Source organism: Melospiza georgiana, chromosome 11, assembly GCF_028018845.1.
Source record: "Melospiza georgiana isolate bMelGeo1 chromosome 11, bMelGeo1.pri, whole genome shotgun sequence".
Lineage (NCBI taxonomy): Eukaryota > Metazoa > Chordata > Aves > Passeriformes > Passerellidae > Melospiza > Melospiza georgiana.
Genome location: NC_080440.1, coordinates 11,050,412 through 11,073,722, shown reverse-complemented (window position 1 = coordinate 11,073,722; position 23,311 = coordinate 11,050,412). Strand labels below are relative to the sequence as shown.

General features: G+C 56.8%; 1 protein-coding gene across 1 annotated transcript in view; it reads left to right on the top strand.

Moving 5' to 3' along the window:
• The first annotated feature begins 333 nt into the window (after window positions 1–333).
• The window catches only part of PLXNA1 (plexin A1), a 111,402-nt gene continuing 88,424 nt past the window's right edge, over window positions 334–23,311 (top strand). The window contains exons 1-3 of the mRNA XM_058031725.1: window positions 334–451; window positions 14,051–15,397; window positions 21,431–21,613. Coding sequence (XP_057887708.1) covers window positions 14,195–15,397; window positions 21,431–21,613 — 1,386 coding nt within the window. The 5' untranslated portion in view covers window positions 334–451; window positions 14,051–14,194. The remainder of the gene's footprint in view (window positions 452–14,050; window positions 15,398–21,430; window positions 21,614–23,311) is intronic.

Here is a 23,311-nt window from a genome sequence, read left to right as displayed (position 1 = left end):
CGGCATCGCCCCTTTAAGGGCGGGAGGGGCGGGGCGGCCCCACCCACATCTCCCCGCCCACCCCGCCAGGCCCCGCCCCCTCCCCGCCTCTGGCGCCCCCTGCAGGCGGCCCCGCGCGCGCGCCCGCCTCCCCGGGCTCTTCCCTCGCGCCGCCGGTGCGGGGCGTGCGCGCGTGCGCGCGGCGGGGGCGCGCGCGGCGGGCGGCGTTCCGTCGGGGCCCCGCGCCCCGTCCCATTCATGCGGGGCAGCGGCGGCGGCGAGAGCGAGGCGGGCGCGGAGCCCCGGGCGGCGGCGGCGGCGGGGGGAGGCGGGCGCGGAGGAGGAGGAGGAGGAGGAGGGGACGGAGGAGAAGGAGGCAGCGGCGGCGGAGAAGGCGGCGGCGGCCCGGCGGGCGGCTTGGTGTGGAATGCAATTATGGCTGGCACGGCGGAGGCGAGCGGGGACCGGAGCCGTGAGTAACCCGGCTGCAACTTTCGGGCGCGGCGCGATGAGCGCGATCGGTCGGTTCGCTAAAAATAACGCGGATTTGGCTTTATGGCTCCCCTAAAATATTTGGCTTTATTGGCACCGCGGCGACGGCGCGGGGCTGGCCCGGGCAGGGCACGGCGGCCCCGTCGGGGGGCGCGGAGGGGCCGCGGCGGCCGGGCAGGGCTGGGCTGGGCCGGGCAGGGCCGGCGCCGCGCTGCTGCCGCCGGGACCAGCCCGCATTGCGCCCCGCGGCTCCGGGAGCCGCCTCCCGCGGGGGGACAGAACCGAGCCGGGACCGAGCCTCTTTCTTTATCCGCCGCACGCCCCGCGCGGGTCTCGGGGCGCTGTGTGCCGGGGAGCGGGCAGGTACGGGCTGGACGGGCTGGGGGCCGCCTCCCATCGCGGAGCTGCTCGGGCTGGGGCGCTCCCGCGGGGAGCCGGTGCCAGCGGTGCCTCCCTAGCCGGTGTAGCGGCGGGGCTCGGCCGCCTCCCTCCTCCCCTCCCTCCCTCCCTCTCCGCTGCACCCTCCCGCCCCGGCTCTCGGCGGCGTTCGCTGCCCCAGCCCCGCCGGGTCCGGCACCGCTGGGAACGTGAGCCGGGCTCAGCCCTTCCGTGCTGGCCGCCTTGGATCACGGATCTGCCCTGCCCTGCGTCCCCGCTGCCATCCCCGCATCGCGCTGCCCCGCATCCATCCTCGCTGTCACCGCTGTGTCCGCCCTGCCCCGTGTCCCCGCTGCCATCCCCGCATTGTGCTATCCCGTATCCATTCACGTATTCTCGCCGCTTCGCATCCCGCATCCCGCCGGGGCGCGGTGCGCGGCATCCGGGCTGGGCTCGTCCTGGAGCCCACAGCGCCGCCGTTCCCTCCGCGCTCCCCGCTCCCCAGCCGGCGGGGAGGTGCCGTGGGCGCCCTGCGGGATGGGATGGGATGGGATGGGGTGAGATGGCTGCCGTTCCCTCGCTGCGATCGGTACTATTGTGATCGCGCTGTAGTTTGGCAGCGCAGCGCCGGGCAGCTCCGAGCGAGGCGTGGGAGGCTGCGGTACCTGTGCGGGGCTGCGCCGGTGCGCGCCTCCCGCCGCCGGTGTGAACGGGGAAGGCGGCGGATAAAGCCGGCTGCGGGGTCCCTTAGCCCCTTCCCTTAGCCCGGCGAACACACGCGGCAGCTCCGGCGTGCGATCGGGGAGGGATTTGCAAAATCTCTGTGGCATGCTGAAATAAATCCCGGAATCCCGCAATCGCCTTCTCCTCCCTCGTCTTCCTTGGGGGAAAATTCTTCCTTCTGCCTCTGGCCGAGCGCCGGGGTAGGGGGAGCCAGGGGAGGGGGGCTGGTGTGTAAACAGGGCTTAACATGAAGGTCACTGGTTAAAGAGGAGACGGATGGGAGAGAAAAGACAGGCATTAACCTCACTTGTTAGCTCCCCCCTGGCTTCTGCTTGGGGAGGACAAAACAAAAGCAGAACCTGCTAACGGGGGGGGATGAATATTCATGATCCTTCTCGTATGCTCCGGGACACGGAGGGGAGAAAAGTTGGGCAGATGAGCCGCCTCCCGAAGCTGCTTTTCCTCCAGCTTGCGAGAAAATCCTTTTTTGCTGAGCGAGAGCTGTGTCGGGGGGAATTATCAGCCTTTTGCTGGATTTATTTTTTAAATTTTTTATTTTTTATTTTCTTTCGTGTGCGGCTGCAAGAATTAAAAAGAAAGGGGAAAAAAAAGAGAGGAGCTGAGGCTATTGACTACATCAAAGGTTATCCATTTGAAAACACCATTTTCCTCTGAACAGCGGCTAATTGCTTCCTGAACAATCCCAGGGTCTTTTGTATATACTCAGTGGGTAAAATGAGTGACTCGATGTCTCTCTCTTAAGACACTGGTGACCGAACAGGGCGGAAAGGTGGAGAAGCCAAGGAAAAGCAGTGGGGCAGATGCCTCTGGGAGGATGCATGGATAATTTCTTAAGTGGCTGCAAGGAGGGAAGGTTTTTTTCTTCTTCCCGCTCGCCGCCGAGCGATCTGCTGGTGCCAGTGGATGCCGGTGCCGGCAGCGGTGTGGCGACACGGGGCTGTGAGGAAGGCTGGTAAGGAAGTTTGGATTCAAAATCCCCGATCATGCGTGTGATCTGGTGCTCCCCATCCGCCCGTGGCTCTCCGAGAGACAAGCCTGGATGCGCTCGCTGCTCTCGGGGGGCTGCGGGGAGGCAGCGCCGGGGGCTGCCTGGCTCCTGCTCCACTGGGTGCCTGGGCTTTCTGCAGCTGCTACCCTGAAGATTAAAGTTTTGGCGACATTGCTTTTGTTTAGCACGGTAATAGCAGCGCCGGGGAGAGTTTTTCCCCTCTTGGCTCTTTTTTTTTTTTTTTTTTTTTTTTTTTTAATAGAAGCATCAGATTTGGAGCAGAGCGCAGGCATCTGCCTTGGCGCACGGAGCCGCGGAGCAGAGCGCTTGTGCTCCGTCACACAAAGCCCTTTCCCCGAGCGAGGCAGAGATAAACAAACTGCTCGGAACTGCGCTGCAGACGGGGCCGGGGCCGTGCCGGCGGCTCCCGGGCGGTGAGCGTGCTTCAGCGGGCTTAGCGCAGCCGGGATGGGAAGGGCGATAAAGCGGCGCTGCTGCTGCGTGCTGGCAGCGCCGCCTCCCCTCCTCCACGGCGGGGCCGGGGCTGCCCCTGCCCCGCTCCCGGCCCCGCTCCCGGCCCCGCTCCCGGCCCCGCTCCCGGCCCCGCTCCCGGCCCCGCTCCCGGCCCCGCTCCCGGCCCCGCTCCCGGCCCCGCTCCCGGCCCTGCTCCCTGCGTGCCCGTGTCACGCCGGGCCGGTGATTGCCGCGCCTTCGCTGCGTTTCACTTCTGCCGAACAAAGCGAAGGATCTGGCCCTGGGATCGGAGTTAATGAGGGGAGCTCGGGTGTGTTTATTCTGTGTGCTGAGTGTGGGTCAGGGCCTTTGTTGCCGGCTGCAGCACTCAGCGCCGCGAGGGAGCCGGAGCCAGCCCTGAGCCGGCAGCTCCCGAGCAGCGCAGACCGGGCTGGCACAGCGGCTCCTCGAACCGGGGAGCGTCACCCTGCCGGGCTGCTGCTGAGTCCCGCTGGGCTTTGTTGTAATTGCCTTTCTGTTAGGGTGTTCTGGTGCCTTGGTCATTGGTGTCCCCAGTGAGGAGTCAGTGATGGTTTTTGGCACCTCTGGTCAATGGAAGGGGAGCCTTGGAAGAGTCAGGACAGCAGAGGTGGTGCCATGTCTCTGTGCAGCGACAGGAGGGTGGGCATGGGTTGCCCCAATGCCCATAGTGCCATCCTCACTGCCTGCAAGCTTGAATTTTTCATTGATCTGAACTGGTGGAATGCACGTATTGAGAACTTAGATTGTTGTCGTCTCTGGTCCATTAATGTCTCCTTCAAGTTTGTTTGCTATGTGGAAAAAACTAGTGATTAGAGGGTTCCTAGCCAGGGTTTGACCAGTGAATGGCTTGGTGATGTACTGTGTGTGTAGAGGAAGGCCCAAAGGCTGGGAATTATGAGTGATGTGGACCTTCATACAGCATGTACCATGACTCCTTAACTTTCCTGAGTTTGGGTTGGGGCCCCTTTTCCCAGCAAGGTGCTGAGTGCCATGGCTTCATGCAAAATGAGGAGGAGCAAGGGTTTGCCACCATCCACTGGTGAGGTGGCTGGTTTGGCTTTAGATTGGAGACAACCAGCTTCTTCTCTGGCTGTACCTGGGAAGTGTTCCATGCTGTGCTCTGGGGAACATCCCACTACAGATAAATGGTACTTGGTGAGAATATGTGTGCTCTGACACCATCCCTGACCCACAGCCTCATCCATGCCCTCTTAGCCTTCCCCAGGGTGCAGCCTGGGGTGTAGATACCCCAACATGGTCTGCCTGCTATGCTCGGAGGTCACGTTTGAGCAAACACTTTGTGCCTCATGGAGGAGAAAAGCTGCAGATAATAAATAAGTTTTGGTGGTTTCAGTGCCAGGCATGGGCAGTCCTGGCTCTTCTGCCCTGCACTTGCCATGTGCTGTGTCCAAGCCCACACCTTCCCATGGGTTTGTCAGAGCATAGCCAGACACAGGAAGGTGTCCTTGTTTGCCTTGCTTCCCTGAGCCCTCTGTGGCTGCCTCCAGCCGTTGTTCCAGGTGGAAGCCACCATTTAAAAACCTGAATGAAAAACATCTCAAAGTTTATTTTCCCTTTAGCCAAGGCTTGGAACGCCTCCTCTTTGTTGCTGGTGTGTCAAGATGTTCGAGTCTGGAAGAAAACTCCACATCCAGGTCATCAGGCTCACATTCCATAAACACTTTTGCTCCTTTCTCTTCTGAAGTTGCCTTGCATGGTGCAAGATGGACTATTTTGGGTGATTGCTCTGTCCCCATGGTGTCTCGGTGTAATGAGAGCCAAATGCAGCCCTGGCCTGTGCCCAGCTGTGCTGGTCTGTGCCTGGGGCCAGAGACCCTCGTGAGCTGCCTGAAGCACAGAGGAGAATTTTATTGCTGGGTTCAGCTCAGGGCCTGGTGCAAGCCAGGGTGCCATATCCTCTTTGCTCCTTGAGCTGAGATTGTGAGGGATTTTGCGGGAGAAAGTGCCCAAGGTGAGAACATGCCAGGGGTGCCAGAGACTGGCTGTGTGGCTCTGGGGACCTGCTGTGCAGGGACCATCTCCTCCTCATCCCTCCTCTCCCCACCGGCAGCCTGCAGATCAGCCCTGGGGCTGGCTGCCCACCTCCTCATCCTGAGCATCCCTCGATCTGCCAGCCAAGTTGGCACAGAGGCCTGGGAGCGCTGCTAATCCAATTTGGGCAGTTTAGCTGCACTTTGCTCTCCGTGCTGCTGGCCGGAGCTCGGCGCTTTAATCCGGCTAATGACCCCAGCTTGAGTAACCAGGACCATTCTCTTGGTTCAGTTTTCCTTTCTGTCCTTCTCTTGGTCCAGTTTTCCTTTCTGTCGGCGATGGCGAAGGGCTGAGGCTGCTTCTGAGTCCTGTCTGTGGAATCAGGGGCGGTTTCCAGGTACAGGTTTGTGTGGGGACTGGAGGGTGAGGGTAGCGTGGAGGGACACTGCAATCCCCGCTTTTTGTTTGTGAGATTTCTCCTTCCCTCTTCCCGTTTTTTTTTGTTTTCTTCTCTCCCTCTTTTTCTGGTGAAGATAAGCCCGTCTTCCGGAGTTATTTTGCAACATAGTGTTATTTTCAGGAAGGCAAAGCCAAGAAAAATAAAAGCGTCTCTCTTCCTTGGGTTGCCTACTGTTTAATGTACAAAATACAGGGGTGGTAATTGCATTAAAACATGTATAATTATACTGGAGGGAGGAAAAAAAAATCCTGCTAATTGCACATGTGTTTTGAACTGATAAATGTTGAGTGACTCTTCATGTTTTCTTGGGAGTTTGGAGGAGCAGAGATGCAGTCTGGCATGTGAAGGGTTGGGAGCGGGGATGGTTTCCCAAAATTATTGGGAAGCTTGGATGCTTCGATGTTGGGGGCATGTTCCTTTGCAGATTCACCTCCCCATCCAGGCAAGTCTTGGTGTCATTGTAGGAGCCCTGTGAATCCTTTACTTTATGCGTTTAGTTAAACAACTGTTTGTCAAAATATTCAGTCTCTCTCACAGAAGTAAATTCCTGGCAAGAGAAGACATAAATTCCTGTGTTAGGGGGAGAAATTTCCTGTGTGTGTAGCCCCACGTCCACGGGCTGTTCCCCCTCTTTACCAGGGTGTTGGCATGGCTGCCGGGGGGCAGGGGGGAGGAAGGACGGTCACACTCGTTTCAAGTGGCACGATGTGAAAACCACATTTCCTCCTGCCAGCGCCGACCCCGTCAGAGCTGCCGATAACATCGCAGGTGATTGTAATGGCACCAAGTTGTTTGCTTTGTGCATGCGGCCGGGCTTTGTGTACGGGCGGCTGCTTCGCTCTTCCTGTGCGGACTGTTAGTTTCAACAGGGGAAGAGGAAAACCCAAAAATATTTTAGGAGGAGTTTAAAAATAATCTTGGAGCTTGGCTGGTGGGCAGGATGTTTCGCAGGATTGTGTGTTCCCTGCTGGTCCGTGTCCAGCTTTGTGGCCCTCGGAAGGCTTTGCTGGATGGTGTTAAGTACTGCATTGTGATTTTGGCCAGCCCGAGGGCTTGCTGTTGGGCTCTGCGAGCTGGAGCTCGATGGGAGTCTGCCCTGCCCTGGGATTTGACTTTTGCACTGGGTAGATCTGGCTGCCCTGCGGCAGAGCAGTGTCAGAGCCGGGGTGTGAGCCCCAGCTTCCAGCTGCCATGGCCTCTGTAAAACATTTATATCTGTTCCCCAGTGTTGCATTCCCTCCACCCTCATCTCCTTCTCCATGGTTTTTATTCCTACAAGTGTTGGCATGCTGGCAGGGTCCCTGCCTGCCCGCTGCTGCTTATCTCCGTGTCCGGCTCCTGCGTGGCTGCTTCCTCTCTGGAGTCAAGGGGGGGCTCTCCCTCTCTGCCGGGACCAGAATCGGCCCGATGAGCCCTGCTGAAGTCAAGAACCTGTTTTTCAGGCTGATGTCATCGGGAAGAAATGGGGGAGGAGGAAGGCAGGGAAGCAGCGCCGTTTCCGAAGGAGAGCCGCTGCCGAGCCCCATGACGCTGCCAGCGGCCCCGGCCTCCAGGGCTGCTGCTGCTGTTCCTGATCAGCCGAGGTGCCCTGGGGCGCTGGCACATGCGGGAGAGGTCCCGCTCTGCACGGAGAGGGATGCCACAGTGCCGGGGAGGTGTCAGCTCCCAGCACAGCAGGACCTCTTGGCCCACTGGCTGTGCCTTGTATGGCTCCCTGGCCTTCTGTGGGGGTGGTGGCGCTTGCTGGAGCTGCCATCCAGCCACTTTCATTAGCACAGAGTGGGTTTTTGGCAGAGGTGCTCGGGCAGCCCTCCCAGCACAGGCGAGCAGCCGCCTCCTCTCGGCTCTGCATGGAAGGAGCCGGTCCATGATGCTGATGCCTGTTGGAATCTCAGCTCCTCATGCATGGCATCAGGCCATAGAGCAAGGTGGTGCCCGTGTCTAACGTGGCCTGGGGCTGCAGCTGGGTTCTGCAGGAGGAGGAGAAGCCTTGCTCTGCTCTCCCTCCCAGCCAGCAGCTCATGGCTGCACCCACGCTTTGGAGTGTGCTCTGCCAGGTCTGGTGGGTGAGACCCCCTTGCTGTGGGAAATTGGGGTGGGGTGTGCTGTGCTGGCACTGCCCATAGGAAAGCAGAGTGCAGGTACAGCCACTGCTGTGGCACCTCCCTGTTAATATCAGATGCTCTTTGCCCGTGGTGCTGTGAATGAGGCTTCTTTTGGACTCTCAGAACAATTTCCCTGTGGTGGTGTTGCTGTGGGGGGACTTTGGGGGTTTTCCTTTCTCTGCCTGTCCCATTGCCAGATGAGGCTCTGCTCTCTCTCTCTGGATGTCTCACTTCACCTTGGGAAAATACAACATGGGGCTATGCTGAGCTGGAAACTCTGCAGGGGAAGCAGAGCCAGGACCTGAACTGTTTCCAGCTGTGGTTCTTGGGGCAGCATAACTGAAACAGCAGAGGGGGAAGGATGGAAGGATGGTAGGGGAAGGAGAAGAACACGTGGCTTGGGAAAACTGATTTGGAGAAGTTTTGTGGTTGTTTTAATCAGAACTAATGTGATGGCAGTCGTGCCTGGCTTGCCACAGGACAGCACAAGTGCTGGTGTCAGCAAGGGGCCAGGCAGAACCATGGGAGTTTCAGCTTAGCTGGGATTAAACCAACCCCAGAATGAGCTCACTTTGCTGGAGTAGAGGGGATCCAGCAACCAGGAATGCTCGGGTGGCAGTGCTCCATTGCAAGAGGGATCTCTCCAGATTCCCTCTGGGATTTGGGGAAAGTGCTTATGACAGAGAGGTGAAAATGCAGCTTGGAGAGCTGGGTTGGAAGAGGGGCATTGATCTGGGGAGGGTAAGATCATGACTTGTGTTTGTGGCTGCCCTGGCCCAGTGAGGGGTGTGGAGCAGCAGGCTGGGGAGTGAGACATGATGAGTGATGTGTTATTCCCCAGGGAATGAGATCAGACAGGGGAAGGATGCTGATGGCCAGAGGATCTCTTGTTGGACTTCCCTGCTGTTTAGAGACCTTGCTTGTGAGTGACCTTCTGGGTCTCTGCAGGTCCAGCTGGACCAAGGTGACCTCTGCCAGCAGGGCTGGTTTTTGGGACATTTATGTGGGGCAGTGGGCTGATGGGTTGTGAGAATCAGAGTCTGAGAGTGTGTGGGCCAAAGCCAAAGGGGGAGGTGGCCTTCAGGGAATTTGGTCTGTACTACATTGCTCTGCTCTTAAGATGTGGGCAAGATGTTACTAATTGGTCCTGATTGAGGTGACAAAATTTACATCAGGCTGGTCTTTGAAGCCTTGAACTGACCTGGGTGTTGATAGTAGGAAGCCACAGTCCCATGGCTGGTGTGCTGGTGCCTTGGGTTGGGGTCTGGGGATGATGAGAGGCACAGAGGGGTTGGAGGAACTGATGGACAGACTTCCTGAAGGAGGATGGGAAGCAGCAGGCTGTGTCCTGTGTGGATGATGCCCACGGGCTGTGCACTGGTCCAGGTCTGTGTGCTCCTCTCTCGGCTGCAGGGAGCACAAGGGAAGGTGGGGGGCACTTTCTCCTGGGAAGCCCAGATCCAGCACGTGGGCTGCAAACAGAAAACCCCTCAGCAGCCCTTGCAGGGCCCTGTATGGACTGTGATACCCAGGTGAGTTGTGGGAATAAGGCAAAGGACAGCCACCAGCTCTCACTCCTGGTGTACGGATTTGGGAAATGTGTAAGGTCTCTGTCCATGCCTGCTTTCCTGGAAGGGCTGCTGAGGCTGTCCTCATGTGCCTCCTTGCCTTGGGACGCTGTGGTTGTGGAAGCCTGGGTTTCCAGCTCGGAAATGCTTGTGAGCCCTTTTTGGAAGGGCTCTCTGCAGAGCAGCCTGCAGTGGTGAGTGGTGAGTGCACGTAGTGGCTCCAGAGCTGCTCTGGAGTTCAAGCTGTTCTTGGCGTGACATGACTTCTTGCAGAGGACCAGAGAAGGGGAATTGTGCACTTGAGAAATGCTATTTAATTTCCTCACTGCTTGTTCTTTTATGCTCCTTTTTGCTGAGGGTCAAGCTTCATGAGCCTTTGGGCAGTGGATGGCTGCTTCTCCTTGTCATGTTTCTCAGAACAAAAGAGGCTGAATTCTTTGCCCAGAAGATCCTTGCAGGGCAGGAGTGGAAGCTGGGGTGGATGGCAGGATGGAGTCCTCAGCCCCTGCCTGGGAGGGATGGCAGGAACCTGGGAAGAAACTGAAGATATTCTTGATTGGGTGATAGTAATGGAGATTGGGGCAGCTTCAGAGCCTGCTATTGATTTCATCAGGGTGTGGTTTGAGCCAGGGATAAGGTTTTTAATGATTTAACTCACTGGCTAGGGAGGGACTCTAACCAAATAGTTTTCAATGACTGCATGCAGTGAAAGAAGGAGTTAAAGTTTAGCCCTGTTGCAGCAATCGCATGTGTAGTGCAGCTCCAATTTGTACCACCACCAGGCTTTCCTCATTGCAAGGCTTTTCCCAGCCAGATGAACCTAAAAATACAGCAACTCTGGGGTGAGACTGCCTCTCCTGTGGCCTGAAGGCTTTTTTTCTCCCCTGGATAATCTCCCCTCTCTCCCCTTTGCTAATTACTGGCAGCTTGTAGCTGGTCCCTGCTTGGCTGTTTCTCATTGCTGAGAGCAGCCAGTGGCTCGGAGGGATTACAGGTAAAGGCCCTTTAGATACCATTTCCCCTTTTGTGGGTGGGTTATGTGGGGGTTTTCAATCCCACACCTTCTCTCCTCCAACCTCCCTTGCTAAAGTGCAAGGCTATAAAGCTCTTGGGGTGTTTTGCTGGGAGAGAACTTGCTGGGGTCGTGTTGATGGAAAAGCAGGGATGGCAGGCGGGTCTGTGAGTGCCAGATCTGCACCTCTGTGCTTGTCTGCATGTTTAAACCCTGTCTGTGGGTGCTCCCCCGAGGGCTGCTGCTCTGCAGGCTGGTGCTGACTCTTGGACTTGCTGCCTGGATGAGTGGAGAGGTGGTCCTTAACTCTCTGTCCAGTCTTTGCCTTTTAAGGTTAGTTTTTCCATCCCAGTACTCCTGCTTTGTGCTATCAAAAGTGGTGATTGTTTTCCCAAAGTGTGATCTCCCGTCCCAAGCACAGGTTTTTGGGCACATTGCAGGAGCAGGGAGCTCTCAGCCTGGGGGGATGAGTGCTGCTGCCCCTTGCCAGCTCTCCAGCAGCCAGGAAGGAGGGCACTGGCATCCCTGGGGCTGCTGAAGGGCTCATTGGGAGAGGCTGGGATCTGTGGGTGCTGGCCCTGCTGAGGTGGGTGACCCCCATCTGAGTTTTGCAGTGGCTGCACCCATCTCACTGTGGCCACTTTGAGGTGAAACTGTGAGCAAATGTCCTTTCCAGGGGGGATGAAGGGGACTGGGGAGGATTTGGCTGTTGTGCTGGCTTTGTTTCTGAAGGCTGCTTTCCTTCTATAAATACATGTGTGTGTATATACATATATTATGTGTTTGTGTGTGCACATGGAAATCAAAACACAAGCCTGTGGTGCTGTCTGGCCTGTGGTGTGGCCCCTCTGTGGGGGGAGCCCTGGGGATGCTCAGTCTGTGCTGCATCACTTGCTGCCCAGCAGCACTGCCAGCTGCATTTGTGGTGCTGCTCTCCCAGCTGGCATGCATGCAGCAGGGCTGGGGTGAATTATTTTATTGCTGCCTGTTTCAGGGCAGGGCTTGGCGCCAGGATATCTGCCCAGGGTTTTCCATGCCTTTGGACTGCTCTGGATGTGTTTGTGGTGCAGGTCTTGCTTCCTGGTGGTGACAGTCATCTGGTGGCCCTGGACTGGGTGACCCCAGGGCGGGGTGCTACTTGAATGCAGCCCCAGGGGTTTGGGTGCCCTGTGGTTTAAGGAGGGTGCCAGGGGAGGAGCTGCCCTGCCTTAGCTGCCCTGTGACCTCTCTGTGGCCCTTGGAGGCTGTGTGACAGCAGGGAAATGCCCTTTGGCTGCTGCTCCACGGGCAGGGAGCAGTGCAGGGCTGCCTGCACCATGGTGGGCTTGAGCCCTGCTTTAGTTCAAAGTTCAGGAACCCATATCACTGAATCACAAAAAAAGCAGACAAACCAACTATTTGTGCTGTTTTATTTTTATTAATCGTTACTGATGGTTTTTACTGGACAAAGCCACCACTGGTGTCAGGTCACTAGGACGAGATGTTGCTGCTGCATTATATTTAGGAGCAGAAATCTCTGAGGAGCTCTGCAGAGTGTCATCTCTCAGCTTGCCCCAGCTCTGCCTCACTTTGCTCTCGTTCCAACTTCTGATTTGCAGCTCCCTACGTTAATTTGGGAATCTCCTGTTGGGCTTTCTAGCCCTGGTTTGTGGCAGCAGCTCGACCTCTAGTTCTCTCACCCACTTCCTGAAATAGAAGCAGTGAATCATAGAAATGCACCAAGAAAGCAAGTTCCCTGTCGTGCTCATCCTGGCAGGAGATGCTCTGGTTGGCATCCCCACGCTGCACCGATCTCCCACTGTCACCTTCCCCATCTTCCCTGTTCCTTCTCTCCTTGGCACGTCACTGACACATGAATTTGGTGCTGGTCTCCTTGCCAGGCAGCCACTGTGCTGTTCCTGAGGGGCTCAGCCTCGTGGGAGCAGTGCCTTGGTGACAGCTGTGCCAGTGGGTGGGAAACCACTCTCTGGTTTCCTTCAGGAAACCCCAATGCCTGCAGCTGCTGGGCTGTGGCTTTCTGGGCTAACCAGTGGGTTTGTGCTCACGGTGCCACTCGGTCCCACATCAATGTGGTTTGGGGCTAATGAGCTCTGATATGGGGTGCTTCTCTTTATTCTCTTACCAGCAAGCTCAGAAAAAGGAAGATTCCGAGCAGCGTGTGTGTCTTCTGGGAGTGCCCTTGCCCTGACAGTTTTGTTACCTATTCTTTACTGGGAGGTTTCCAGTGTTGGAAAAGGTGGTAGGAATGGGTGATTAGGACCATGGGGATGATTTCCAGGGTGGTGCTTTGGTTGTCTCCACACCCATGGAGCTTTGTGGCATCTGGGCTTGGTCCCAGTGCTGCTCATGTGCCGTTGTCCCAATGTCCCTTGAGACTGTTGCCTTGGAGGTGGGTGTGTTGGGAAGTGGAAGACAGCAGGGTGAGGAGCATTGTGGGCAGAGGCAGATCTGCAGAGAGGGTGTGGAAGTGGTGCAGAAGCTTTGCCCAACGTATCTGGGGCTCAGGAGAGCTGGCAGGGCTGCAGGGGTGGCCAGGGCTGAGCTTGCCCTGAAAGGCAAGAGGAGAGGGCAGTCTTGTGTATGCTAGGAGTTGGAGAAGGGGAAAAAAAGTTTCTCTGGCTCTGTGGCTTGAGAGGGGAGCAGCAGAAGTGAAGGATGCTCTTCGGAATGTTTGGGTAGCCGTAGGGCTCAGTGATGATGCAGCCCCCCAAGGCTTGCATGAGGCCTGGCTGGTGGGTCCCACAGCCCTGCCAAGGGCAGGATGCTGAGGGTGGGGCAGCGTTCAGCCCTGCTGATATGGCAGCTGGCTGCCCTCTGACACCCTGCCCTGCCCTGCCCTGGCTGGGATCTGCAGAGCTGCCAGTCACCGCGGGCCATATTTCCTACCTGTGCCACTCCCTGCCGGGGATCCTCTGGGAGGTTGTCCTGGGCTGAGTCAGAGATGGGTGATAAGGAGAGAGGGAGAGGCTCTCCTTCTCCTCCCTCCCTTCTGGAGTGGCTTATCTGCACTGGCTGGGAAACTGAGCTGGTGCCCCAGCCATGGGCCTTGGTTCCACCTGGGGTGGATGGATTGGGATGGATTGTGATGGATTGTGATGGTGGGGTGGGCTGTGTGCTGCAGGGGGGTTTACACAACCCCAGGTTAGTCTAGGGGTGCTTGTGCCTGTGTGGGGGGGGTGGATGGAGAAGACAGGGATGGGGTATCATGGAGGGGCTGCTGAACTGACACAGAGAGCAGAACTGTGCACTGGTTTCCTGTGGCCATCTCCTCCCTGCTGCTGGGATGCAGAGGTCACCCTGGTGTGGGATGTTTGGCGGCTCCCCATTGCTTGGCTGCTCCCTGTTGGTGAGCCCCAGCTGTGGCACAGCAGCAGGCAGAGCATTCCATCCCCCCTGTGTGTGCCCCTTGTCCCTCTGGAGCCTCTCAAACCAACTGTCTCATGTCTGGATGTGTGTTTTTAATGCATAGAAATGCCAGAAGGACAGGCTTGTCCTTGCCATGCCCCTGTGCTCCCTCCAACCCCTCCTGCCCATGCCCCTCCTGGCAGGCAGGTGGCAGGATAGTGGGCAACATGCCAGGGCTCTGGGCTCTCTCAACTCCTTTAAAAGGTGCTTTTGAGATCCCCCTCTGTGTAGGGGCTTGGGCTGTGCTTGCTGCTAGCTGGAATTTTGCATCCATTCCCAGCACTGCCACAGAGTGGGATTGGGGCAGCAGGTCAGGGTCTCTTCTGCCTGCTAGAAAAATGTGAAGCAGCAGAGTCTCCTGGGTGGGGTGGAACATGCTTGAGACTGCAGGAAAGCCTCCTAACCCCACTTTTCTTGTCTTTCTCCCTCTAGGGTTGACTGGACTGGCCACGCCCACGATGCCCTGAATGCGGAGCGCGGAGGAAGCAGAGGAGAGTGTTTCCCATTAGCTCCTCCTCCCTCCCCCATCCCTTTAGTTTGGGTTTGTTTCTATTTATTTTGTGGCTGGGTTTGGGCATGGCCTTGGCTGGATGTGAGGCTGCTGCAATGTGGCTCCTTTGGCTCAAGCACCACTTGTCCATCCACATTTGGACCTTGCTGCTCTTGGGGAGCACCTGGCTACCGCTGGCGGCAGGCAGCCCCAAATCTCCCTTTAGGACTTTCCCGGTTACAGACTGGAGCTTGACACACTTGGTGGTCCATAACAAAACTGGGGAGGTCTACGTGGGGGCTGTCAATCGGATCTACAAGCTCTCCAATAACCTCACGCTCCTGAGGACCCACGTGACGGGGCCCGTGGAGGACAATGAGAAGTGTTACCCTCCGCCCAGCGTCCAGTCCTGCCCGCACGGGCTGGTCACGACCAACAACGTCAACAAACTGCTGCTGGTGGACTACTCGGGGAATCGGCTGATCGCCTGCGGCAGTGCCTCCCAGGGGATTTGCCAGTTCCTGCGGCTGGACGACCTCTTCAAGCTGGGCGAGCCCCACCACCGCAAGGAGCACTACCTCTCCAGCGTCAACGAGTCGGGCACCATGTCCGGCGTCATCATCGAGGTGCTCAACGGGCAGAACAAGCTCTTCATTGGGACGCCCATTGACGGGAAGTCGGAGTACTTCCCCACCCTGTCCAGCCGCAAGCTGATGGCCAACGAGGAGAACGCGGAGATGTTTGGCTTCGTCTACCAGGATGAGTTTGTCTCCTCGCAGCTCAAAATTCCCTCGGATACACTCTCCAAGTTCCCCACCTTTGACATCTACTACATCTACAGCTTCAGCAGCGAGCAGTTTGTTTACTACCTGACCCTGCAGCTGGACACCCAGCTGACCTCTCCCGACTCCACTGGGGAGCAGTTTTTCACCTCCAAGATCGTCCGCCTCTGTGTGGATGACCCCAAGTTCTACTCCTATGTGGAATTCCCCATTGGCTGCGTGCAGGACGGCATTGAGTACCGGCTGATCCAGGACGCCTACCTGACCAAGCCTGGCAAGGCTTTGGCCAAGTACCTGGGCATCTCAGAGCAGGAGGATATCCTCTTCACCATCTTCTCCCAGGGCCAGAAAAATAGGGTTAAGCCTCCCAAGGAGTCTGTGCTCTGCCTCTTCACGTTGAAGAAGATCAAGGATAAGATCAAGGAGCGTATCCAGTCATGCTACAGAGGGGAAGGGAAACTCTCCCTGCCCTGGCTCTTGAATAAGGAGCTGGGCTGCATCAACTCGGTGAGTTCCCACCTGTCTTTACTCAAGCCAGACTGTTTCTGGTGGTGTTCTCTAGCTGGACCTTCCCCGGTGATTTCACCTGAGCTGTGTTTTCCCTGTGGATATGGGCAGTGTCAGTGAGTTGGGGCTGGAAGGGTGGTAGGCTCAGGCCTCAGGGCATCTGCTGCAGCTCTGCTGTGGAGTCCCTTGCAGAGAGCATTTGTGGGTGTTCTGTCACCTGGGGCTTGGCAGTGGCCAAGCAGAAGGTGTTGGAAGCAGCAGGAAGTGCAGGACAGGGAGCACAGACCCTGGGAGGGAGCTGGGGAGGCTGGTGGTCCCAGCAGAAGTTGGTCAGATGTTCAGCACGGAGGGACCACATCCTCTCCATGGGGTGCTGGGAGAGCACAAGGCACTGTCAGTGGGGTGGCTTTTGGGAGTGACCAGTGCAAACTGTCATGCATAGGTGCAGGAGGTGGGTGCTGCTGTCCTGGAACAATGATTCCCAACTGATAGAACACTTCCCTCTGTCCCCAGAGAGGTGTTTTCCTGCCTGGCTCCCACCTGGGTGTCAGCTGCTCAGTGTGGGACCTCTGAGTCCTGGTGGGCAGGAGACCTCCCAGCTTGGCTCTTGCGTTTGTTTTCTCATTGAACTGTTACTGTTACTGCATTCTTTTCTGGGCAATGTTACAAACAACTGGTAGTTTCTGTAGGCTACATCTCCTGGTGATGGAGAGGTCACAGGTTGGATAGTCCCCAAGCAGGGTCAGATACGGGGCGGAGGCAGGCTCGGGCTGCTGGTGTGAGTGTTTGGGAGGGTCTGGTGGGGGTCCTGACCCACCTGCTATCACCCACCTCCCCCAGGTGCGGCTTGTTGGTGTTCAGCACCCATCAGCAAGCCCCCAGGCGTGCTCAGGCAGAGCTCTGGGTGCAGGCAGGTGGGCAGGGGCGTCCCTGAGAGCAGCCCTGCCCTCTCTCCCACCGTCCTCACTGCACTCTGAAGGAGACAGCTAACAGCTGCCTGACAAAGTAAAGGGTTTGCTGTCAAGAGCGCTGGGCTCACAAATCAGATTTTGGCTTTGAACTAATTCAATTTTGTTGGAAAATGATGAAATCGTTACACGGCTGCCTGTTGGGCCGTGCAGCTGCTGGCTCTGCCGTGGAGCTGCTCTGTGCTCACTGCTCAGTGCTGCCTCCCGTGCTCCCAGCTCACCTCTCCAGTGCCCCACATCCCCCGGTTTGGGGAGCCTGCTCTGCCCCCCTGCACTCCAGGGATGGTCCCAGGATTGCTGCCTGGGAGTAAGTGGATCTCCGGTACTCTCTGGGTCCTGCAGATATGGCTCTTGTGGGGTGGAAGGATGTGTGCTGTGATGGGGAGGCTCCTGCTTTTGTGTGAGTTGGGCTGGGGAGTGACACCCTCCTCCAGGTGGTGTTTTCTGTCCCAGTCCTTCTCCAGCTGCCAGGCAGAGTGGGGCAGGATGTGACTGGATCATAAATCAAGCCCTCAGCTCCTTGCTGTGTTGTGCACAGGCCAAACTAGACCACTGGAAGTATGTAGCCTCCCTCTGGCAGGAATTTCTGTGCCCCTAATAAAATAAAGCCACCTCTAGGGTGGGTCATGGCAGTCTTGGAGGTGAGGACTGGCCAGAAAATAAAGGATATGCTGTTTTTTTTAATTTATAAGGAGGCAAAATGTAATTGCTCAAGTCAGTAGCTGCTTGGGATTTACACCCCATCCATATGGAAATGGGCAAGGAGCTCTCTTGCTGTGCTCCTTCGTGGCAATAAGGGGCTGAGGCTGGCCCATGCTGGAGGAGGTTTTGTCAGCACTGCACTCTCAGACCTCAAGCAGTGCAGGGCCAATGGATACTCACTCATCACCAGTGCTGAATTCTCTAGAGCTGGTGCTGGAGCTGGGAGGAGAGGCAACCAGGCTTGGCAGATAGCTCAGGAGATGTTAGTGATTCCTCTTTAGTGCTGGTGAGTGGAGTGAATTCCTGCTTCCCATTTCTCTCTCCCTTTTTCTGGGATGCTGTGATCTGGAAGTGAGAAGGGGAAGGAACTGGCTCTGTAGGAAGACTCCTCACACTGGTGTGAGACCCAAGACCTGAGCATGGACTTCCAAATGCAGCAGAGGCACCTTGTGGAAGCACCCAGGCCATTTCCCTGTGCCAGCCCCACTGCCTAAACTGCCCCTGAACCTCTCCAGAGGCTTTGCTGCTCCCAGTGTTTCACTGAGAGGGGTTTGGTGTTGTGTAGCCTGGCTCTTTCCTTCCCCTGTGCAGCACAGGGCTGGGGGGGTCTTTGTGCCTGGGGCCAGATGTGCTCAGCACATCTGCCCAGTGCTCCTATCCCCAAACTGGGGGGAGCAAGGGCTGGTGTAGCAGGGCTGGGAAGGGGCACTGGGCTGCAGCTGGAGTGCAGATGTTGCAGCAGGCAGTTATTTAGAGTTCCTGGAGCCCTTGGCTCCTGGGCTGGCAGTGTGGGCAGAGCCAGTGCCTGGAGCCAGTGGGATGTGGCATCAGCTTTCCCTGGGCTATCCCAGGGAGAAAATGAGTTTTGACTCCTCAGTAAGGCTTGCTGCCCAGCTTGCTGGCACAGGACAATGGCTGGTGACAAACTGGCTGAAAGTGGGCCAGGATAAGCCAAATCCTTTCCGGGGCAGCCAGAGAAATGCAGGTGGTAACAAACTGTACCACACTCGGATTATTCCTGAGCAGCGATTAATGCACAAAAAGCCTGGCATCCCAGCCTGGCACTTTGTACCAGCCTCCTGTAACCTCCTCCCTGGCTCTGTGCATCCCTCCACATCCTCCATCACAGCCCCTGGAGGTGCACAGGGGGAAGGGGGTGAGCCTATAATGGTGTTAACTGGCGAATTACTGGCTAATTAATAATGCTGAGTGATGCGAGCCTTGTCGTGCTGTCTGCTCCCTCATTGCTTTCGTAAGTGGGCTTGAAGAGAGGCAATGAGACAAGGCATATCAGGAGACACCCGCTCCTGCTCGCTGTGGGCCTGCCTTCCCCCTCCTTCAGGTCCCTTTCCCCAGGAAATCCGAATTTCCTGACCCTGTTTTGGGGAGGAAAAAATAGTGCTGGGAGAGAGAAGACTGCTGTGCTGTGCAGATATCTGCCCTGGGGTGTCTGAGCCAGGGGCAACTGAGAGGGGTGCCAAAGGAAAGCATGGAAATAGAAACAAAAGATAAAAATAATTTTTAAAAAACCCCAAACCCCCAAAGGAAACACTGCAACCCCCCATGCAATAGACTAAAGGTTGGCGTCCCTGCAAAAATCCATGCAAATGTGAGAGCGGGCAGATCCCGATGCCTCCTGCGGATCTCAGCATCCGCAGGCTCATGCACTGCAAGGTCACTGTCCCCCACGTGCCGTGGTGTCTGTCTGTCCCTCCCAGCACCGGCTGGGGCACAGCTGTCCCTCTGTCCATCCTGCCCTCCGTCCCTCTGCCTGGGCTCTGCCCGCAGCCCGCATCTGCCAGGGCTGGGCTCTGTCGGTGGGTTCCACGGCCCCGGCACTGCCGCCCTTGGCCCGACCTCTGCGCCGCCCGCGCTTCCCTAACGAGGCAGTTTGCTGTTAATGAGCTAATTGTCGGCGTAATTATTTATCGAGGTGGTGTCGGCATGGCGGCGGCGGGAGTTCCTCGGTCCCAGAGCGCAGCTGTATTTGTCATTTCCCAGAGAGTATGTTGAGACAAAGCAGAGAGCAGTAAACACCATCAACATCTCTCCTCTTGCATATTCAGCAGCCGCGGGGCTGGGGAAGCTGCAGATCGAGCTCAGAGAGAGCAGAACCTGCACCCAGGGGTGCCGGGGCTTGAATACCTTTGTGGCATTGCCCTGAACCCTTCTGCTGCTGCAGATGGCTGGGTGGGAGGTGCTGGGGTTTATTTGGGCTGCGGGGGACAGAATCTTTTCCCCAGCAAAGCAGCTGAGGAATCCCAGGTATTTGGATGGGAGCTTTGTGTCAGCTGGAGCACTGATCGCATCTCACTCTGTGATTAGGAAGATAATTTTCTAGGATCTGCTGTTTTAAAATTCCTATTCTCGTAATGCAGAGGAGGATGCTTAGTGTGTGTGTTGGCCAGTGGATAGGAGAGGGCAAGGCTGGCATTCAGAGGATGAGTGGAGAGCTTGTGATTTCCCTTCCCTCTTTTTTTTTTGTGGTTGCAGAGACGTGCAGTGCCCATGTTCCTGTTTTGGGGATCCCCGTGTCTGTCATGATTGGCTGTAGGAGTTCCCCTAGTTCAGGGAAGCATGAGCAACAGTCAGGCGGGGAAGGGAGCTGATCTTTGTACATTAACACCCAAAACCAGAAGTTAGAGTAACTGAGGGGGCATCCCCAGTGTGTCTGATGGGCTGAGTGTGACTGCTCCTTCCCTTTTGGAAGGCTGACACAGCACTGAATTCCTGCTGCAGTAGGGACTGAGACCACTGGCCCTGGAGCTGGAATGGTGGCATGGTGAGGAGGGCGAGCAGCCCTGCCATGGCTGTGGGAGCCCGATGCCATTGAAGCTGCAAGTGTATTGTGCTGGGGCATGGAAAAGTGCTGTGTTTTCTCCCCTCCACATGGGTGCCTGTTGGTGGGAGCCAGTCTGGGCTGATCCTGGCTTCCCAGGCAGAGATGAGTGGGAATTGCAGAGCTCTGCACTGCCCTTGCGTACGTGGAGCTTGGGAGCTCGGCATTTTCCCATATGCTCTGTGCACATGCGGTATGGATTTAAAACCCCTTGGGGACTGGCATGCATTTGGAGCCTGCTGCTTGCCAAAAAACCTCTCTCCCCTTTAAATTCAAAATTATATAAGGAGCCTTGTGAAGCGGAAGAATCCCGTGACCGGAGCAGGCTGTCTCTGTCAGCCGTGCCTGCCTTGCCACTTTACCCTCCTGCATCCAGGCTTGCTGCCCCCCCTGGGGATTGGGCAAAGCCCTTCACTGCCTGGGACAGAGCGGGGATTTTGCTGGTGCTGTGTGACCACGTGAGGCTGTTGAATCATGTGGGAACGCTGGGAGGCCCATGTGCCCCCCAGGCCAGGCAGCTGTGGCAGGGTCTGTTCTGCTCAGCAGGTCAGGTGAGGATGCTTGAGGTAGGGGTGAATGCTGTGGATCTGGTGCTGGTCCCACTCCCCTGCCTGCATCTCAGCTTTCACAGGGGGCATCCCTTTGTCTTTGCTTTGCCCATCATCACACTGTCCTTGAAAGAAGTCCATGCTCTCACAACCCTGAGAGTGGACAGAGGCCAGTGCAGCCCTGCTTCTGCCTTTCCCCAGGCAGAGGGAAAGCTTGCAAAAGCTTCTCCCAGATCTGTGGGTTTGATCTGAACTGAGGAGGCAGCTGGCTGAGCCAGGCCCTTGTCTGGGGCAAGGCAGCATGGAAAAAATGTGGGGATTTCCCAAAGACGTTCCTGCGGGAGGAGGAACAGGGCTGGCAGGTGGGTAGGGTGTTTGCTGGAGGCTTTGCTATGTGAAGTGAAGCTCTTCCAGGAGCCCTGACTTGTTTGCCTTGGCATGGCCTTGTCTGGGAAGTGTTTTTTCTTTGGGGGAAGGCTGGGGTGCAGCATTCAGCCCCTCCTGCCTCGCTGCCAAGCTGATTTTTTTTTTTTTTTTTGAAGCTAGTGCTGGGCTGAGGAGGAGAGGAATGTGTGTGCGCTGGGGAGCTTGTGCTGGCATCCCACGTGTCTGAGATGGGGATGGAGGGGGGAGCAGGGATGCTCCACTGGCTCCTGCTGTGTTTGAAAGTGCTGCTCTGTAGGATGCAGGGGACAGAGAGCCTTGGTCTTGGTCTGCAGGGCCTGTTCAAATGTACAGAGGGCCTGCATGCCGTGCATCTGTCCCAATGGCTTACATCAGTGTGTAGGCAATGTTAGGGAAATGCCAACCCATGGCTTCCCTTGGCTAGTGAGATGGGATGGCTGCTGTAGGAGGCTGCCAAAGGTGGTGCTGTAGCTGTGGGGTGAAGGTAGGAGATGGCTGATTGCCATCTGTGAGGTCCAACGTGTTGAGGCATTGGCAAAAATCTCATCTCTCCTCTGCTTTCTTCCAACAGCCGCTGCAGATCGACGACAACTTCTGTGGCCAGGACTTTAACCAGCCCCTGGGCGGGACTGTCACCATCGAGGGGACCCCTCTGTTTGTGGATAAGGAAGATGGCATGACCTCAGTGGCTGCCTATGACTACAGAGGACAGACTGTTGTCTTTGCGGGCACACGGAGCGGGAGGATCAAAAAGGTAGGAAAGCCCTCAGTGGTGCTCATGGGGAGGGATGAGCCCTTGCCCTTCATGGGTACTGGTTGGGCTGGGCCTCCATAATAGAGTGACCTGGTATATTTGGGGTAATGTGCAAAGGGCCCATGAGGGGAAATTTCCCCTTGCTTCTCTCTGCCAACTGAATTTACAAAACCTCTGCCCTTTTGGAAGGGTTATGACATAAGCAAGGTGAGTCCTCGCTGGTGGTTGTTCAGAGCCCATCCTGTCACGTCTCGAGGGCAGTTGGGCTTGCCCTGGAGCTGCCATGGGGATCCTCTGTCCATCTGGATCCTCTGTCCATCTGGCCTTGTCATTGACCTGGGCAGGGTGGGTGTGATGGCTCCAGGCTGGCGAGGGGGAGCCTTCACTTCCTGCCCCCTGCCTGGGCACAAAAGGCTGCTCGTGGCAATTAGCAAAGAGCTCCATGCGTGCCTTTCTCTGCCTGCATCTCCACAGGGCACGGATTTCCTGTTATCATAACATCATGCCTGTAATTACAGCTGTACATGCCCTGTGTAAACATAGCTTCCATTAACACATCCTCAGCCACGGAGAGGCCATGTGGAGGTCCTGCTAGGGTCCCTGCTACGGACCAGAGCATGGCTGGGGGGTTTGGATCATCTCTCTGTGACTTGTAAGGTGCTTCAGCACTCTGTTTTGGGCACCGCATTCTGCATTTTTGCTACATCTCCTGGCCTGTGCAGCCAGGGTGCCCTGCAGGAGGCAGGGTGGTTTCCCTGGCAGGAATCTGGAGGAGGATGCTGTTGTGTAGCCCCCATATATCCTACTCGCTCTGCCCCTGTTCCCCTGACAGACCTGCCTGTGCCTCTGACTATTAGCAGCGTTTTTGGGGCATGGGCAGCACATGTTGGGGTGGGGGGCATGATGGAGGGGTCCTCTCTAGCCCCACACGTTCTGCTTGTCTTTCTGCAGTCCTTGGAGGGTGCACAGCGGCAGCAAGGCTGTCGGGATAGAGGCAGCCCGTCCTCCCTTCCGGATCAATGAGGGGTCCAGAGGGACTGGTGTCAGGTTGCTGCAGGCTTCTCCTGCTCTGGGCTCCAGATGGGAGCTTTTAGATGGAGATGGGAAGGGAGGAGCATGTGGGAGGAGGGTTCAAAAAGCCACAGGGACAGTGTTACACCTCTCGTTCCTCAGTTACCTAGAGGAGTTGGTGGTTGGTTTTTAGATGGCAGTTTGGATTTTCTTCTAACTGCTTTTTTTTCAGTTTTTCCCTGGTCTTTGCACCTTCAGAGCCATTTGGAAGGGGTCAACTAGTGTGGGTACCTGGTTGGTGTGTGGGCTGCATGCTGCAGCCGTAACTGCAGGTCATGTATTTGTATTTTGGTGTATTTTGAGTGTCCTCCCTCCCTTCAGGGCTTTCTCAAGCTTTGTTTTTCCTAGTTTTGAACTTGGTGCCCCAAAGAGCTGGTGGGGCTCTCTGGCCCTGCAGGGCATGAGGACGTGGAGCTGATGAGACTCAAGAGATGGCTCTTGGTCCTGTCTCAGTGCTGGAATGCTGGGTAGGTTTATAGGCTTATCCTGCCTGGAGCCTCCAGATCCCCTGTTTTTGCAGAGCTCTCTGATGGCAGCCTGGGAGCACTTTGCAGGCTCCAAGTCCTGCACCACGAGGTGCTCTCCTTGTCCCTGCAGTGACCTTGAGGTGGGCAGCCCAGCCCTCCT